Here is an 18,510-nt window from a genome sequence, read left to right as displayed (position 1 = left end):
ATAGCAGGTCAGAAAGGGCAGCCTGTATATTTTCTCAGTATGGCCTTACTTTAAATATTTGGCTCTCTGACCACAATTTCTGAATTGCTGACCAGGAGCCAGAATGTAAAAAGTGAAGGCAAAGCAAAGCCAGGTCATATCTGCATACTTCGTTTAGAGTTCTTGGATAAAAAGACAGCCAGAAAACTGGCACTCTCACAAGAAAAGGCCCGCAGTAGACACATTTATGTTGTCCCAGTTCCTTTAAGTCATATTGGCATACACACAGCATATGTAATATAACTCAAACATAGCAAAGGTTTAATATAATTTAAAAATGTTTATAAAATAATGTAATTTTTGATCTCCATTTTACATGCAATACATTAACACCATGTTCCTATTCCAGTACATATTGTAAATGTATTTTGTTTCATGAAAAACATGTTACTTACCAACCATAAATCCATATGAAAAATAAAGGAAGTAAATATTTGGAGCAAAGCTGCTCAATATCAGACCTCCGCCTATTAAGAAACCACTGAAAATGGCAACTGGTCGAGCGCCAAAAGAAGAGACACAAGCGCTACACAGCGGACCTGCAGAGAAAAGATAACAGACTGTTTATAATAGCCGTTTAGTTTCATGCTGTATTTACAGTATATCACAATGCCAGGGCAACAAAGGAACAATATAGGGACAACGTGAAGCCTTTGATGACTTTGTCCCTTTCTGCTCTATTAGTGGCCACTAAAGCAGGTAACAAGCCTAGTAATGGCATCTGGACAATTAATATAAATAAGATTATTGTGCATACCCCCATATGTACAGACACGTAGTTTTGGTACCTTGTGTTTGTTATTGCATTTTACAATTTCACAGGTCGCAGCAGTGGAACAAATTTTAATGTAGAATTCCAGGTATGGATGTTATACACAGTGTCCCGCTTGGACCAATGCAACTATGCCTATTTAATGCTCTCCACCTCGTTAAGTCAGAGAACGCAGATCAGTGTTTTAGTATAAATGCCACACATGCCCATGGCACACCTAGCCTAATATTGACAGCAAGAATAATATGCTCTATGGGAGCAGCAAGCACATGTATGGTAATGAAGAGGATGTCAGCTGTGCATGCTAGGCATAGATACAGCTGAATGCTGCCCAGGCAGTGAATAGCCAGTCTGTTGTATGATGTTTGAGGTGATACACGTTTACTTTTTTTGTTTTACTTAAAACCGCACTATAGAACCCTAGCACAGTGCCTATTTACTTACTATGATCAGATGCAGTTGCAGGCCTCTTAACTATTTTCCACAACTCCCTGGGTTCCAGGACTTGCCCAGGGAAGGCAAGTTTCTCTGGTTCCCTTCCTCAACAGCTCAGGGAGGCCACAACCGGTAAGCCAGGGGTTGCTGGGCAAATGATCTGCTGCCAGGTGAGCCAGCCCCTACTGTCAGAACTAGCATACAGGCAGCCTGACAGAAGCCTAATAGCATACAAGCTTCTCTGGAAGACCATCCCCAATTGCAACCAAAGTACTGCAGTTTCAGTGGGGCAGTCTTTTGTCTTTGGGCCTTGGAATCCTCCAGCTGGTTTTCCTGTGTTATCAGAGCTACTCCGGACTTTAATGAGAGGGGAGCAGTTTATGAGGATATTTGGAGGTAGCTTTATTCTGTATGGTTTGACTGTAGAGATTTTAAGGTAGACTGTGTAATAGACTCCTAATATGCTATGCAGCCACATATTACCCTGACTGAACCACACAGACATTGCTGTGAAGAGGAATAGACAGAGGGTGCACCAGCCTAGTGCATTATCTTTAAAACAATTTATTGTAAACATACATACACATTATACTCACAACTCACAAGGCAATAGTGAAAACATGGGCAAATGTAAGCAATATGGGACCCCCGAGGGCCTCCACTGGGCATCCTCCGCTGCTGCAGGCCATGGAAGGATTAGGACCTCCAAAAAAACGCTTACGCATCAACCCCTTCATCAGAGCTGGTTGGGGGAATGAGTGGTAGGGCTTTTTGTATTCTAAAGGTCACATTATCAAGTCCACATGCTCCACCCTTGTGGGTGGGTCAATCAGACATAAATCAAATTTTTTGGAATATTAGCCGCAAGGCTACCTCTCAAGCGCAGGAGTAAATTGCTCTTTGTACATTGCTGTGAAGAGTCCATGTTTCTGGAGCTTTCATTATTCTGCAATGTGTACATGATCTTCACTTTCTGACCCCTAACTTTGCAAATGTTTAGTAAACTGCAAGACAGTTAGGCCTCTCTCTAAGGGGGGTAGATCCGTTCGGCGGACTCCGCTTGCTCACTGTGCAGAGACTGACCTGTCAGAGTCCCGCTCTCTATGGAGAGATCGGATGAAAGCAGTCAGCATGTTCGTATTCATCCGATCCGACCCGCTGGACAGATGGCGAACGTATCGCTATCCGTCTGTTTTCAGTGGATCTTGTTGGATCAGATGCCAGATGGGTTTCTGCAGACACATTTCTGCTGACATCCGCCTCCCCATAGAGGAGAATGGGTGGCCCAATCAGGTCTGCCTGAAAAATGGAAAGGCGGACCTGATCGGTCCGATTGTGTGAAGGGGGCCTAACTCCCTTTTTTTTAGTTAAAAAAAAGCAAACATTTTATACTTACCTGTTCCTTGAAATGATTTTGCACGGAGCAGCCTACATCCCCATCTTCTCGGGTCCCTCTTCAGTGCTTCTGGCCCCTCCTTCCTGACGAGTGCCCCCACAGCAAGCAGCTTGCTATGTGGGCACCTGAGCCAAGCCACAGACACAGCCCACTCCCTTTCTCTCCTCATTGGCTGACTGACTTTGATTGACAGGAGTTGGAGCCAATGGCTGCTGTCTCAGTCAATGAGGAGGGGAGTACCGGTCAGCCGAGACACTCCTGCAACATCACCGGATCTAGATGGACCTCAGGTAAGTATTAGTGAGGCTGCTGCACACAGAAGGCTTTTGATCTTAATGCAGAGAATGCATTAAGAAAAAAAAAATCTGCCTTTACAACTACTTTAAGGCATTTTAAGTATGACCTGGCACAGTAGTAAACTGTTTAAATACCTAGCTAGATTCTTTTACTAATCTATCAGTCGGTATGCTGAGGCTTGCCAGCCATACATCAGAAGAGGATGTATGGCTGGAAAGCCTCAGCATGACTGATAGATTTAGTAAAAGAATGGAGCTACAGCACTGATAATACTGCTTGGAAGATGATGGTTCATCTACGTACACAAGTGGATAGATGACTAGTATTGTACCCCTATCGCACAGGAAATTTGTCATTGTTTATATATATGAGCATGTTGAACAGATGGTTTACCAGCAAACAATGAGATATCAGAGCAGGCAAAAATCCTTCACATCCTACAGATCTTCCAGTGTAAAGGATTATGTTTGACTTGGAGATTTTTGTTGAAAAGAATGATATGGTTTCTTTTTTTCAGAGCTGGCTTTAGTGTTAGGTGGTGATAAGTAAAGATACAGTAAGAGGGATAACTGTTCTATGCACAACTGAGCAGACCTCAATTTGCTCTTTTTAATCCACAGTGTTTTCGGAGCACAAAAGCATGCAGAGGATATAAGCATGTGCACTTATGTACCTCTGTGACGTCCACCTTCATCTTAAAACACCCATCAGTCACTTTATTGCTTCTGTACACATAGCCTGATGGATCCTCCTGAAATTAGAGTCAACAACTAAAATGCCTATTACCTGTATCCATCTGTTCACCTTGTGCTAAATGTTGCTCAAATAGCTCTCATTATCATTAGCTACAACTAGACTAACACACTAATTTCAAGGAACTGGCTGGCCATCTCAATAACTCAGACCTCTTAGTAAACAAGAATTCTGCTGACAGGCTATATATACACAGAGAACAGTTCTTAGAAAATCTGTCATGCGTTTCAATACAAATAGTATCTAAGAAACCAATACCATGGGCCCATAGAAAAGTACAAGGATATGTGCTATCAGCAGCTTTACCCTGAACATCCATCGCTGTATTCTGAGTCAGTGAAAACATCTTAGTGCTGTAATCAGACACCCATAAGCTTTTTACCACTCACTGTCTACTGGAGAACAAATCGATAAGAACAGTTTTATAGCAGGAATACATGGTTTGAATATCAACCGATCGTTCGATCACCAACCAACGAAACAGCCTTCGTTGGTCGAAATCCTTGCCAACATTAACAATCAAAAAAAATCTTTCATAGAGCAAATTTATTTCATACGTAGTGTTGACGTTTCGCGTACAAGTGGAAGTGATGTAGTGTGCGTGTGACCTTGTAGCCACGCCCTTCATCCCAGGACGAACGTTCCTACGCTCTTTGTTGAAGGGGCCGGCATTGAAACCGTATATATATATATTTTTGCTGACATTTCTTTTGCCTTGTTTATTTGGAATTTTTCATTAGTGTTTACGAAACTTCGTTCTTGAACACTGCTTCCGCTTACGCAACTATTTCCGCTCATGAATGATAATGTTCTATAGATTTTCTACTGACTACCTTCACACCAACGAATAGAAAACCATTTGTTCGCAAACGATACAACAGAATTTTTTAATCGCTCTTTTTCGTTCATAATATCGATATCGGGTATTGATTGCTGGGCATCAACGAGTAGAAAATCGGCCGATCATTCGCTGAACAAAAATTTTCATACGATTGTCTTATTGTGTTTTCTTGCCATTAGTTTTATAGTTTTCTCTTCTAAAACCGTAGCTACATTTCCACCCAAAACATTTGGTTTAATGTGGAGTATAATGGCCCATACACAAGATGAGCTTATCGGATGAATGATCATCCAGTTTTTGTTTTTTTTGCATGCTAATCTCTTATTGAAACTGAAGCATTTACTAAAGTCCTAAAAATTTTCGTACGACAGAATAAAAATTTGGAATGGATGACATGTGTTGTAGTATATTTGGATTGCATTTTGGAAATGACAACTGTACAGAATAAAACGAAAATCCTACAATCTGGTATCGTACGAGAAAAATTTTCATGCTGGTCTGATCGGATAATATTGGATGAACTATTGTAATCGGCTCTCGAAAGCTTTGTACCAACGATCCAAAAATATTGTACGATCACTTGGAAAGCAACATTTTTCGTACGATTTTCGGGTCGGGTGTACAGGTTTTAAAAGTGTAACAGGACAAGCTGGGTACAAAATATGCCATTTCATTTCTATTGTTTATATTCAGTACAGCTTCTCCAGTATTTTCCTCCACTCACCTCTTCTGTTCTGCTTTACAGCAGTAATACCCTTTACACCAGTCTTTCTCAACCCGGTTAACACTAAAACCCTTAAAATACCTTTCTGGTCTCAGGGAATACCTGCCAATAATTACTATATCTACAGCTCAGGTAAATGCCTGCTGAGAAGCATATGCTCATTTATGACCAACTAATAAACCAATACTTTGCCCCCCAAAAAGACACAGAAGTTGCTTAAGTTGGAAACAGGGCAAGGCCACAGCTTTATTGAACGCTGCAAAAGTAACAACATTCCAAATGTACCAAACAACAATGCCAGTCACAGTTATACTGGAGCATCTGTAAAACAAACTCACAATCTAAGAGGGCTGCCCTTACCATCAATGCCAGACAGGCATTAGGCTGACCTCAGAATTTAACTTGAGGGCATAGCCCATAAAGCAACATCAATTGCTGGCAAGGTCAAAACCGCCACACACACACACACGTCAGTGGTACACTGATGAGCCCCCCACCGCAGCCAGCACCTGCGTGATACCAGATTGGAAGCCAAGATTAAACATTTAGGCAAAACATTTAAGTGAACCCCATAAGGTCTCAATAAAGACGGATATCTCCCTCAAGACCCCTGTAGCAGACAACAATGCCACCAATCCTGTGGAAAAATTTGAAAACCTAGGCATTAATCTTGCGGCGAAAGAGCTCTAAAAAAGAACGAGAAACAAGAAAAAAACATAAGTGATGAGCCCAAAGCAGAAAGGGGGACAATGCTGGACCAAACGATAGATTTGTAAAAGTGGCACAACACTGAGCCCTAACATGCTTAATGGAGAAGATTGAATCTATAGATCTAATACATACAAAATGCCCTACATCGTTACCCCATACATGAAAGAGTGAAGGGACCTGAAACAAACTGTCTCAGGTAATACCAGCAACCAGCGTAGGCCATGAAAACTGCGACAACTAATTCTGCCAAGAGCAAAAAGAAAATTCTCCCCAGTGTGTCAATTCGACATGGCATGAGGCCCAATAAATGAAGGAGTCAAAGATGATCCATAGTAATGTGGGGGAGGAACATGAAATCAGAACAAAAAAAGGTGAGGAAAAACATAAAAAAATGAAATGATTCTGATCTACCTAAAAGCCGTATCTCTCATACGAAAGGCAAAAGACCCATAAAAACTGGAAATTGCTGAGGTTGGAAGAATCAGCGTGAGATCAAAACAAAGGATTCTGTGATCAGCACATCCTCCACCAACTGAGCATTTGTCCTCAGTGACAAATTCACTAATCTGAAAGGTGTCAAAGAATACCCAAGAAAAGGCAACTCGAAACAAGAGAGCACTAAATGCAGAAACAGGCAAAGGGTAAAATGGAAAGGATTTCAGTTAAATTGTGCACAGAAAACAAGTGCTGAGAACCAGGGAAAAAAGTCATATTTTTAACCCTTCAAATCCCTCTAAATAAGAAAATTTTGGAGATGTCCTCCCAACAGAAAAGCTTAAACCAAACAATGCAGCAGAAAGAGGTACCCACTGTTGAACCAGCCACAAATTTATCCTGTAGGTAGAGGAGGTAGGAGAAAAGAGCCAGGGGCCTGTTCGCAGGTAGGAAAAGGATTACTCATCGTAGGTGAAGACACCCATTTGTCACAAAATTTGCCAGCAGGTTATCCAAGAGTTCTGGGAGGGTAGGCATGGATGGGGTCCAACAGGATTCAGAAACGAGAGTACACAAAAACTTGGACAAGAAAGACCCAAAGCCGTTGAAGCCAAAGAGCAGAAACGGTCAAACTGTAACCAAGAGGACAAATCAGCAAAGGAATTAACTACATCTGAAACCAGTCAACTGAAGACATCCAAGCACCAGAAAAACACAACAGGGAGAAAAAAGGTGGAGAGCGTGCAGAGAGGCAGTTACCACTTGTACCACACTCATCTCGCCTATTCTGCAATTCTTTCACCAATAATTCCACTGTCTCCACATTAGGAAAGAGCTCTGACAGCATCATGGTAAACAAATAGAGTTGGGTCCATGAGACCAGCCAATGTTCTACAGACCAGTCACTGTTGAAGAAAATGCCAAAGCTACCGGAGCTGAATGCATCCCTGTAAAACTCCAGCTATGAGTTCAGCAATTCCTCCGTTTATCAACAAGAATGACCATTAGAGGAGTGCAAGAAGGACAATTGTCATCACACAAAGGTCTGATAGTTTGTACGTTATGACATTTATCTGATTTACATTTTATAGATGCCCACAGTCAGCACTGCCCATCAAAAGTTGGCCCAAAAAAGATTGAAGTGCCTAAAGCTGGAGCTTCCTAGAGTTCCTTGGAAATGTAACCATGGACAGAAGCTAATTTAACCCCAGGAAGTCAACAGACCATCTCCACAATGTCAATCTCAATGCCCAAAAGAACAGAAGATGGGCAGGATCTTCTGTGTTGGGATGGAACAGTCAGTTTACAGGAATGAGGTGAAAGGGAGACTATGTCAGCCTTCACTAAAAGGGTAAAAGCACTAGTAGAACTCTGCAAAAAAGCGCTGTATTGGGAAAGAAAAGTTGGAATTTTTTTTTTTTTTTTGGTCTTTCGGGTACCACACCAAGTAAGGAAACCCACAAGTAGCATTAGGGAGGCAGACCAAATGGGCATGCCATGCAAACCAAGTCCATTTATTTCTCAGTTTTGTCAGCTACTACAAATTCAAACTGTAGAGCCGATTTTAAATTGGCAGATATAGTAGGCCAGTCTGATGGCATGAAAGGGATCCAAAACTCCCAATTAAATCCAAATTGTAAGATTCAAGCCTTCCTACTGAGAGGGTACTGGTCTAGCCAGTGCAACCTCTTTGAGAAGTTTCACTAGCATCTTCGGCTTTAAGAGAGTCGACCTTGGAACCAGGTTTGACAGGTGGTATTTTCCCCATTCACAAAGAATCGACCACTGGCTGGGCACCACCACCAAGGGAACAGTAGTGTTTAAAGTGACATGCTGTGTACCACTCACAGCGGCACTAGTTAAACAATCAGCAGTTGCCTATTTGTATAAAAGTAAAAAGTAAAGTAAAAGTCAGCGCTAGCATGAATAAAGTTGACAGCTAGCAATGCATGTAAATATACCATAAACTAAAATTTTGGCAGTCAAAACGCAGTTCTTTCCAGGCAGACATTTTTAGGCAAAACTGGGTATCAAAATTAAACAGCACTGCCCTCCATATATTTTGTAGGCCTCCCACATGACATTTACATAACTGAATAGGGAAAGGGCTAATTCTGATTTTTTTTTTTTTTTTTTTTTACAGAGCAATGCATAGGCACAAAAACCCCACAGCCAGTTCCCAAAAGTACAAGGAAGCTGCTTTGATCTTTTGGTTTGGATGGAGGGAAATTGAATCGAATGACCCTAGAAGAGAGAGTGGCCTGGCAGCAGGGGATGGGCAGCAGGTGTAGGAGCTGAGGGGCCAGACTATGATGATACAGTAATGCTGGGGAAGGACAACTCTTGTAACAGCTAAATCTCCTCAGAGCAGTTGGATGTGCCCCAGCACAGCCTTTTCCTAGAGTTCAGGCTCCACTCAGTCACCTCAGGTCTTTGCAGCCAATCCTAAGGGAGTTACTTAACTTCTCTTTTAGGTTCACTCCCACAATGATGCCATGCTTCCAGCAGTGAAGGCTCCCTTTCCCTAAAGGTGGTTCATTAGTGTGATGGTCATTGGAAAGAATGCTCCATGGTCTTTTGAAAGCTAAAAAAAAGATCATTGTTGTTCATGGTTACTTACAGTATATGGAAGAAATTACTCAAGGAACTGCTAGCAACCTTTGGAGGAACTCTGGTTGAGAAATGCAGATTTGAACTCTATGTTTTCTGTACCACAAAAGAGGAAGCTATATTCTACTGTTTTGCCTGGCACTAGTCCCAATGCCTATGTTTGTTCTCTCCACGCTGGGGGATGAGATGGATACATAATCATTGTTGATATTTCTTGATGTCAAAAATCAAGAACCATCTCCACACAGGACAAAATATATATATATATTATATATATATATACCGTATTTTTTTTTTTTTTAATTAAAAAGCAAAAAGAGGCATACTCCAAAGTACAGCACCCACAGCAACCAGAAACAGAATCTACTGGTCTAGCTTCACTAAAGTGTATTTTAGTTGGTTGTCATGGGATATTGCCATGTGTTCTTTGTACTGTACCAGATGTGCTTGTAAGAAAAGTAGAAGAATGGAAGCAGCATCAAGCAGACATCAGTGAATCCAGGGCCGGATTAAGAGCATCATGGGCTTGGTGCTGAGGATTTTGAAGGGCCTTAAGGGCCGTGCCTTGGCATGCACCCAGAGGAGAAAGGGTGCAGCCATGCATGCCTAATTCAACATGGGATGCTGTCTCTGAAGCCCATAAACACATCCATGCATCGGCAACTGTCCCTCCTTGTCCGGCCTTCGTGCTGTGTGGGGAGGTTCTGAGGGAGCTGCCTGGGGAAGCGAGCATAGAAGCCAGACTTCTGTGTTTACAAGTGACAGAATAGCGGTAACAGTGAATATGGCCAACCCGGGGCCTATATAAAGGTAGGGGCCTGGAGCTGCAGCTCCAATAGCCCCTACGTTAATCTGGCCCTGAGTGAATCTAAATAGCAGATCTGCAAAGATCATTTTTTACCCAAGGACTTGTTTAGGGAAATGGTTTGTTGCTTATGTATATATTCTGTTTATCATGGTCAGGGTTGAAAATGCAAATGTTATTTATTTTTTGGTGACTATGACATATTGCATGTGAATTTTTGCTTCGTCATTTTGAATGCTCTCCTAATTGAAACTTTGTACAGAGTCATCTTTACACAGCATGAAGGAGAATTTGCTTGTGTATGAATTCTAGTTTGAGCCATTGAGCTTTGTAAACATGTGGAAAGGACCCTACAGCTTTACCTAATAGAAAGCATGACAAGCCACTGCTCCTAAAAACAGATCAAGACAAAAATAGTACAGTCCTATTCATAATATGACTAACATCCTATCAAAATTCATCTCTGTGGGATTCTAGTTTCTAGAATAAAAATCCAATATGCCTCCCTTTCTATTCAACAGAGAGAAACTGTCCCCTCCTCTAATCAGATTTTCAATCTCTGAACTATAATAAATTCAGTATTGGATGTCGGTTAACAAAATGTCTTGCCATATTGGTATCTTTGTTGGTCTTAATTTTGGAAAGCTGATCTCCAAAGCGATCCCTAAAATGCCTGGTCACCCTACCTACATACTACAATACGTTACATGATGACATTTTGTGGGATAAATAACGAATTGTTTAATATGGAAAGAATGAAAGTTCTGACTGACTGAATAATAGGGGCATCACCTGACTGAACATTAACTGAACTGTGCTAAACATCTGACTGAACAATAAGGGCATTGCCCAGATGAGCACAGCTCAAACAAGCAGATTCAGTCCTGATTATGCCCAAAGTATACAGCCAGGTAGTTTTTTTAAATTTTATTTTAGGAATGGAATAAACTTGGCAATAAAACATTTCCAACTGTAGAAAGTAAGTAAATATCTACAAAGCCACCATACATTCCATTTAACTCATAATGGAGAATGTTGCAAAAGCACAGTGATTATATTGCAAGGAAAATTCATGGTTTGGGGAAACAGATCTAGTTACTTTAACATGTACAGTATATATTTCCACAGAAGCCTTTGGATATATGGGAATCCCATGGATAATTTAACTCACCATTATCCTCCAAGTTGTCTGGACTGAAGATAAAGAAGGAACCAGTTAAATTTTATCATTTTTTTTTTAAATAGTACTATTAGTGGACCTGCACCTTAGATAGCGTGTCCTCTATTGAACCCACAAACACTTTTATTTATATGACTTGCTAATATTTAATCAGATAACTCAAGATATTTAATATAAAGCTTTCCATAAGCTTAACACAATAATACAATAATACTTTCTGTAATTCCTCTTTATTAAGGCATTCACAGTGTTTAAGTGTAACCCTTATTTTCCACTGCTTCATACAAAGAAACCCTTGTATAAATTAAACAGCCTCCCTGCAAAAGCTATCCCCCACTTCCTGGGATCTGCAGATATTAGTCTCAAGAAGCTAACATAACAGAATCCCCGAATGGCATTAAATGTGTATCCGAATAAAAACTTATTCTAAACGGTTTCAAAAGGGTCATATTTAAATGATCAGAGAATGTGCCTCTGAAAGAACTTTAATCTTTTACATAAACACATTTTTGTACTAAAGCACATATTTAGGAGATTATTGTACCCATTTCAAACTAGGCAATTAATGTTCCCTGAGCCAATGTTTCCCATTCAAAGAATAAAACCTTTACATAAAGCAGAACCCCAGCAAAAAATAATAATAAATACGAATAACCCATTTAAAGGAAAATAAACTGCTTTTGCTGCAATATTAAAACTTTAATCCTGAGATTTCCCTCACTGTACTTTTTGCTGCTGCTAGATGGTCAGCATCATTTAACCCACTTCCTCCAAGCCTAGGTCATCCTGGACCCACCCCAGTCTGACTGGGCAGTGAATGGGGAAGATGCACAGCTCATCTCTCTGTCACTCTGCTTTCTCTCCCCATCAGCATGCTTTTGAAAACATGAACTGATTGTCTTTTTGCACGGCTTCTTCCTCTCACAATCCAGCTCTTCTATACAAGGACTGCACAAGGCTAATACCAGGTCAAATTCAAGTATGTACACTGCTTGCAGTTAAAAAACAATGCATTCAATGATGTAGTAATGATTACAGAGCTGAATTCAATTGTGTCTTTCATATCGGTGTAGAGATCAGCTTTAAGTAAATACAATAATTTGCATATAGGAGTGGAGCAGAAATTGGTGTAGAAGGGAAAATTTAGTACACGTGTGCCCTTTTTATAAATTATTTGTGTATTTTTAGTCTTATGCAGTTTCAGGCTCAGGCTGCAAGTGGTCTTGGCTCTCCCATTCATCAATACAGAACCAGTCTCACATATGTACTACAGCACAGGTGCCCAGTGGAAGTAAGTAAACACTCCCTGGTGCTGCGGAGAGCTCTGCAGTGGGAAGGTCTGTGAGGGCAGACTAGGCAGAAGGGGGGTGCCCCCAGGGTACATTTTACAAACATGAATTTGTGTTTAATTGCATGTTAAAACCACTGTTTGGGCAAAGCACAGGTTCGCTTAAAAACTTAATTACACTCTGGCCCTCTCCTGGTGATTTTGGAGCTTTTGGTAGGTAGTTCTGACTCTTGCCAAGCACCCTGCAAATGGCTGGCATAGAGGTGTCTACTGAGCTAGGAAGTGAGGCATTGTGGGATCTGCACTGTTTGAACACTGGGTGCCTATTGTTTGTTAAGTATCTACTTTTAAAATACACCTATTGTATATTTCCATCAAAATTGAACTTTTGGAATGAAACATAAAAAAACACCCAAACACCCTTGGTATTATATTACTAGTGGCTTATTGATTAGCATTTCTGCCTTGCAGCGCTGGGCTCCTCAGCTTGAATCCTGACAGTAATTTTATGAAGTTTGCACGTTCTATATTTCCATGGATTTCCAACCACTCTGTAAAAGACATGTGTGCCCAAGATGGCTGCCTCACCTCTTAGCCTCCATTCACATTAGGTCGCTCCGACTTAGGGGACGACCTGTGAAGTCGCATGCTCCTGTACTACACAATGGGAGCGTGAGGACCGCGACTTGTCAGGCTGACAAGTCGCGGTCCAAGTCGTACCAGTGTGAATGCGGTCTTAAGCGCTTTGAATCACCAGGGAGAAAAGCGGTGTAAAAATATTATTTATAAGCAATGTGTGATAATATTTATGTTTAAGTTTGAACTGGTTATTTGTTTTCAAGTGACCTGAAACAAGCATAAAGGACAAGAATTCACATTTTCCAGACCTAATAGTTGTTCTAGGTCAGTGACTTACTGGATAACAAAGCCAAGGTTAAGATGACTGAAACTTGCACCTTCAAAAGCAAGTGAGAAATGGGAATGCCCATAATTCATTGCAAATTCATTTTACAGTGAATGCACTTCAATGTTACACCTTTAAACACTCATACTTACCTGCCCTTCATCTCCCTACCACTTAATTTATTCATAAGAGCAATAAATAATGACCTGTGTAAGCTCCAAGTCACAAGCTAGAGCATACAATGGACTTAAGGCTATAACCTCATTATGTTCGGTGCCCTAAGTTGTCAATCATCAGTGTGGTCACATGAATACAAGGGTAGTGAGCCACATGTTCTCATACGTAATTTGTCACTTTTCACTTTCCTAAGCAAAAGAATGGAAGGCAAGTATTGGAAGTTAGGGAATCCTGTTTGGGCACAGAGCATGTTAATTTTAAGCCAAATACATGTAATTATCCAAAAAAACTATAGTTTTGTTCTCTCCAAAACAATAAACACGTTTGAATCCCTACTAATTCCTTAGATAACCCACATTAATCTTAGCAAGAATTTCTATGGAGTAAACAACCATTCTAAGCTTAGAGAGCCTGTGCTGCTAGAATTCTTTAGTAACTGCTCATTTTATACAGAATTTCTTCCCTGGATTTCACACCATGCCATTAAGAAAATAGGAATCAAGAAATGGTACCCACCACCAGTTTAAATAAATCAGTAGTCACCTACACATGACCATTCTGATCAATATGGTATTGTAACATAGGATAGGGAAATAATCAACTTTTGTTAATCTTGTTCACTCTTGCAAAGACTCTTGAAGTCTTTGGTCTTATTCAATACCAAAATGTACCTTTTTATGTAAAACTTATTATGAAACACATTGTGTTGAAAGTGAATCAGGGAGCATTTCATTGGCCAAAAGTAGGGTTAGATTAACTGCGTCCACCATTTCTTAAAGTGGGAGTAAACTCCCATCTCTGACTTTCACCTATAGGTAAGCCTATAAAAAGGCTTACCTATAGGTACTATAAATATCTCCTTAAACGTGCACCGTTTAGGAGATATTTACTGTACTTGTAGCTGGTGACGTCACTGACGCATGCTCTCTGAAGGAACAGCAACACTGCAAGCACACAGTCAGAGCCCGCGAACCCTGAAGGAAGACCAGGTGAAGATGTCAGCCGTCTCAGTAGTGACAGTGCGGTGCTGTAGGGCTTCGTTTTCAGGTAAGTTTCACATAATGTGCTAGTATGTGATGCATACTAGCACACCACGATATTGCCTTGCAGGTTGCAAGAAAAAAAAAAAAACACCCATCAGTTTACCACCATTTTAAATGTGAACACCAGGCAAAACAAATAGTTTTGAGTCATGTGTATTTTTACTTGATTTTTGTGTTTTAGGTGTATTTCTTACAGATCTTTACAGTAATCCATCATGAAACGATGGCTCTGTGTAGAAGCTGTCTGTAATAAGGACTGCCCCCTGTAGTATTCTGTAGACAGATTGTAGTGGGACAAGCTGCACAGCCTATCTACAGCACAGTGATGATGTCACATTTACTTTTACAAGCTAAGATCTAGATTGGAAAAGTGGCATATTACACAAAATGGATTTACATCCTCTGTGGCTACATTGAAATAATTAAAATATTTTGCCTGGAGCTTAACTTTAAAGCGTATGTCCAATCAAAACTGTTGGTTTCTGTCTGATTTTACGGCCACGTAGGGCTTCATTTAGAGCAGCATTTTCCAACCTTTTTATGGCACGGCACCTTTTAAAGTATGAAACATTTTGAGGTAGCAGAGTCTAAAATGTAAAAAACATGGAACATCAGTGGGAAACCCAAGCATTAGACGATGCACACCACTACCTTGATGAAATTAACTTGTGCATAAGATTCCCCCCATAACATCAGAGCCACATGATAATTCCCCCCATCACAATAAGGTACCCCCATGAAGAGACTCCTCTCATCATATTCGAGTCACCCCAGGGGTCATGTCTGGGGAAAAGAAGTGGGAACTCACCCAAGATCCACCCCTACTCAAAAATAAAAAAGCGTGTATAATATATATAGGATTGGAGATAGGCGGGTGTAAACAGACACAAGTCAGTTTACATCTGTCACTCTATACAGGTGAAGGGAGGGTCCGATTAGGTTCACCTGAAAAACAGACAGGTGGACCCGATCGGACCGATCATATGAAAGGGGCCTAAGGCTTCTTTCACACGGATGCACTGCGGTTTACCTGCATCTCAACTGACCTCAATCTTTACTTCTTCCTCAGGATTCCTGCAGGTATTGCTGACTGCTGCTGTCCCCTAGGAAGGTATGGCTGGTGGTTGCTGCTGGCTGTCCTCCAGGGCTGGTACTGCTGGTGAATACTGCTGGCGGGGAACTGCTGGAGGCTATTGTCGGCAGGTACTGCTAGCTGGTAATGCTGGCTGGTTCCCGATCCGCCATTCCCGAGTATCAGTGTGACAGGCGTGGCGCTGGAAGAAGCATGCGGCTGCAGTAAATAGAGCCGATGCTTCCTGTGTCCCGGAGTACATTTGGTATCACTCCGCTTGTGACAGGAGGCAGAGCTATAGAGGAGGCATCGGCTCTGCTTCCTCTAGTGCTGGTGGGTACTGTTGGCTTGTACTGCTGGCGGGTACTGCTGGCTGGCACAGCTGGCGGGTACTGCCAGCTGGTACTGCTGGTGGGTACTTGACCCACAATTCCTGAGCATCAGTGCGACAGGCGTGGCACTGGAAAAAGAATGTGGCTGCAGTAAATAGAGCCGATGCTTCCTGTATCGCTCCTGTGCCCCGGAGTACATTTGGTATCACTCCGCTTGTGACAGGAGGCAGCGCTATAGAGAAGGCATCGGCTCTGCTTCCTCTAGTGCTGGTGGGTACTATTGGCTTTTACTGCTGGTGGGCACTACTGGCTGGTACTGCTGGTGGGCACTACTGGCTGGTACTGCTGGCTGGTACTACTGACGGCTACTGTTGGTGGGTACTGCTGGCGGTTACTGTTTGTGGGTACTGCTGGCGGCTACTGTTGGTGGGTACTATAGGTGGGTACCGCTGGCTAGTACTAATGGCGGGTTCTGCAGGATGGTTCCTGACCCACCGTCCATCCCCGAGCATCAGTGTACATCTGTGACATGAGCGGCGCTGGAGGAACCATGCAGCTGCAGTAGAGAGCAGATCAGATGCTTCCTGTGTCTCTCCTGTCACAGGCGGAGTATATTTGGTATCACTCCGCCTGTGACAGGAGACTGCGCAATACAGGAAGCATCGGGTCTACTTCCTCTAGTGCCGGCTAAGCGTCTCTGTTTGTCACACACACAGATGCCACGGGCAGCACGCATACAAAGGCCAGTGACAGTCAGTCCTGCAGGACGTGACTGCTAACGTGAACAGCATTCCTGCTGTGGAAATTGTACAGGAACGCTGTTCCCATGAGTTCCTGCAGGACTCAAGCCCTGGGTCACCAATTGCACAATTCCCCCAATCACAGAGTCTGTCCATCACACAGTCCTTTAATACTGGAGCCCGCCAATCACACAGTCCTTGTCATCACACAGTTTCCCCATCACAGAGCCCCTCTCAAATCACACAGTACCCCCCATCACAGAGCTCCCAATTACACAGTCTTCTAATCACACAGTCCCCTCTTCACATCAGAGCCCTGAATAAAAAGGTTTTACTTTAGTAGAGTAGGGAAGGCTATAAACCCAATCAGCATTTTCTTATGGTTTGTCTCCATGTTGAAGAATATTTTCCCTTACTCCCTTCTTTGTCAAACTCTTGTCCCAGATAGCAATAAAACCCTGACATGAAATCTAACCCTTTCCCACTCTCCAAAAATAAACATTTTTTGGAATGTACAATATGGAAAGCATTCTTTAAATTGTCAGTGCTATATAAATATGAGTAATAAATTAATGAATACGCTAAAAATGTGTGCAGTGAAGGCAGCTTGTGCTAGATTGCTAAAGTTGTAGAAGCCTCCTTTACTTACAGTACATTAGATCCCAGGAAATGAGCGGTGTAACATTATTTATCTATAAACGCACACACTTCTCTTTAAAGACACATCTACAATTTATAAAGTGTTGGTAAACTGCATATGGTCACAACATTAAACCTTTTATTAATGTGTACTGGATCTCTGCATCAGCTAATGTTTACTATCCATAGTATACATAAACGTGTACATAAAGTAGGTAAACAGCTAAATGGTCTCATTGTTAATGGGAAACTTCAGACTTATTTTTAAGGAATGATTAACAAAACATGGGTATAAGAAATGAGCAACAGCTTTAAACAGACCAAATTGAAAAAAAAAAAAAAACACCAGAAAATCATATATACCCTCCGATGAGACCAACTATAGATTTCAGATCAATATTAGTGGCCTGATTACACTGTCAACACTAAAGGAAGTATGAAAGGGCTAATAGAAAGAACAGCTGTTTCATGACCCCATAATTAGAGAGAACAATATTCATACATAATTAATGTCAAAAAATGTGCAAAACAAATTAGGCTCTCACTTTCAGAGTTGTTTTTATTACAAAATATTGAGGTACCTCTGCAGTCTATTTCACCCAAGCTTTCCATTTCTGATGCACACAATGGCCTACAAAGACTGCCATACATGAAACACATAAATATCTATTGTAATATAACTTTCTGCATGGATTAGGACAACGATAGCTTTGGCTCAATAACAATTATATATAAATCAATAGTAAGTTCAAGCAATTGTAGGAAGATTAAACAACTTACTTGCAAGCAGTCCCACTCCAGCAGCAAGTGACCCAACCCATGCAGTCTTCCCTTTTCCTTCATCAAAGACATCTAACCATTCCACATACAAGACACCGACAGCCAGTGGAGAACCATAGCACAGGAACTGAATAAAGAAGGATGCAGTGACAATGATCCAGCCCCATCCTCCATCTGGTGGCTTCTGATACATTGTGAAGAGTGGCAGTCTAAAATTCTGTAATACAGTTGAAAAAAAATGATATATACTGTAATTTGTGTATATAAATATATATATATATATACACACATACACACTCACACACATTTTTTTTTTTTGGAGAGATTGAGGGACTAGAATGCTTGTCAGTTTTTATTGCTGTCTGTGCACCCATTAAGGAGATTCACCCTCTCTATTTGTCCTGTTTACCGTTATCATTGAAAGTGATGTAAAAGAATTCCAAATTTTGGGTTGTCACCAGAAAAGTAATAAGAGGGAAAAATCTTCCAGTGGGGACACAAGTTCAGGTGATCTGGGGGTCCCCAAGGAATTCCCTT

The 18,510-nt window shown here is 41.4% G+C and overlaps 1 protein-coding gene across 1 annotated transcript in view; it reads right to left on the bottom strand.

The window, feature by feature from the left end:
- The window catches only part of SLC16A9 (solute carrier family 16 member 9), a 36,795-nt gene extending 18,606 nt beyond the window's left edge, over positions 1 to 18,189 (bottom strand). The window contains exons 1-2 of the mRNA XM_082267357.1: positions 17,974 to 18,189; positions 435 to 578 (exon numbers count right to left, since the gene is read on the bottom strand). Coding sequence (XP_082123483.1) covers positions 435 to 578; positions 17,974 to 18,166 — 337 coding nt within the window. The 5' untranslated portion in view covers positions 18,167 to 18,189. The remainder of the gene's footprint in view (positions 1 to 434; positions 579 to 17,973) is intronic.
- Positions 18,190 to 18,510: the final 321 nt, after the last annotated feature.

The sequence above is a fragment of the Pelophylax lessonae genome (genome assembly GCF_965119305.1).
Source record: "Pelophylax lessonae genome assembly, chromosome: 9".
Taxonomy (NCBI): domain Eukaryota; kingdom Metazoa; phylum Chordata; class Amphibia; order Anura; family Ranidae; genus Pelophylax; species Pelophylax lessonae.
The sequence above is the reverse complement of the archived record's forward strand: the minus strand, read 5'-3'. Positions and strand labels throughout refer to the sequence as shown.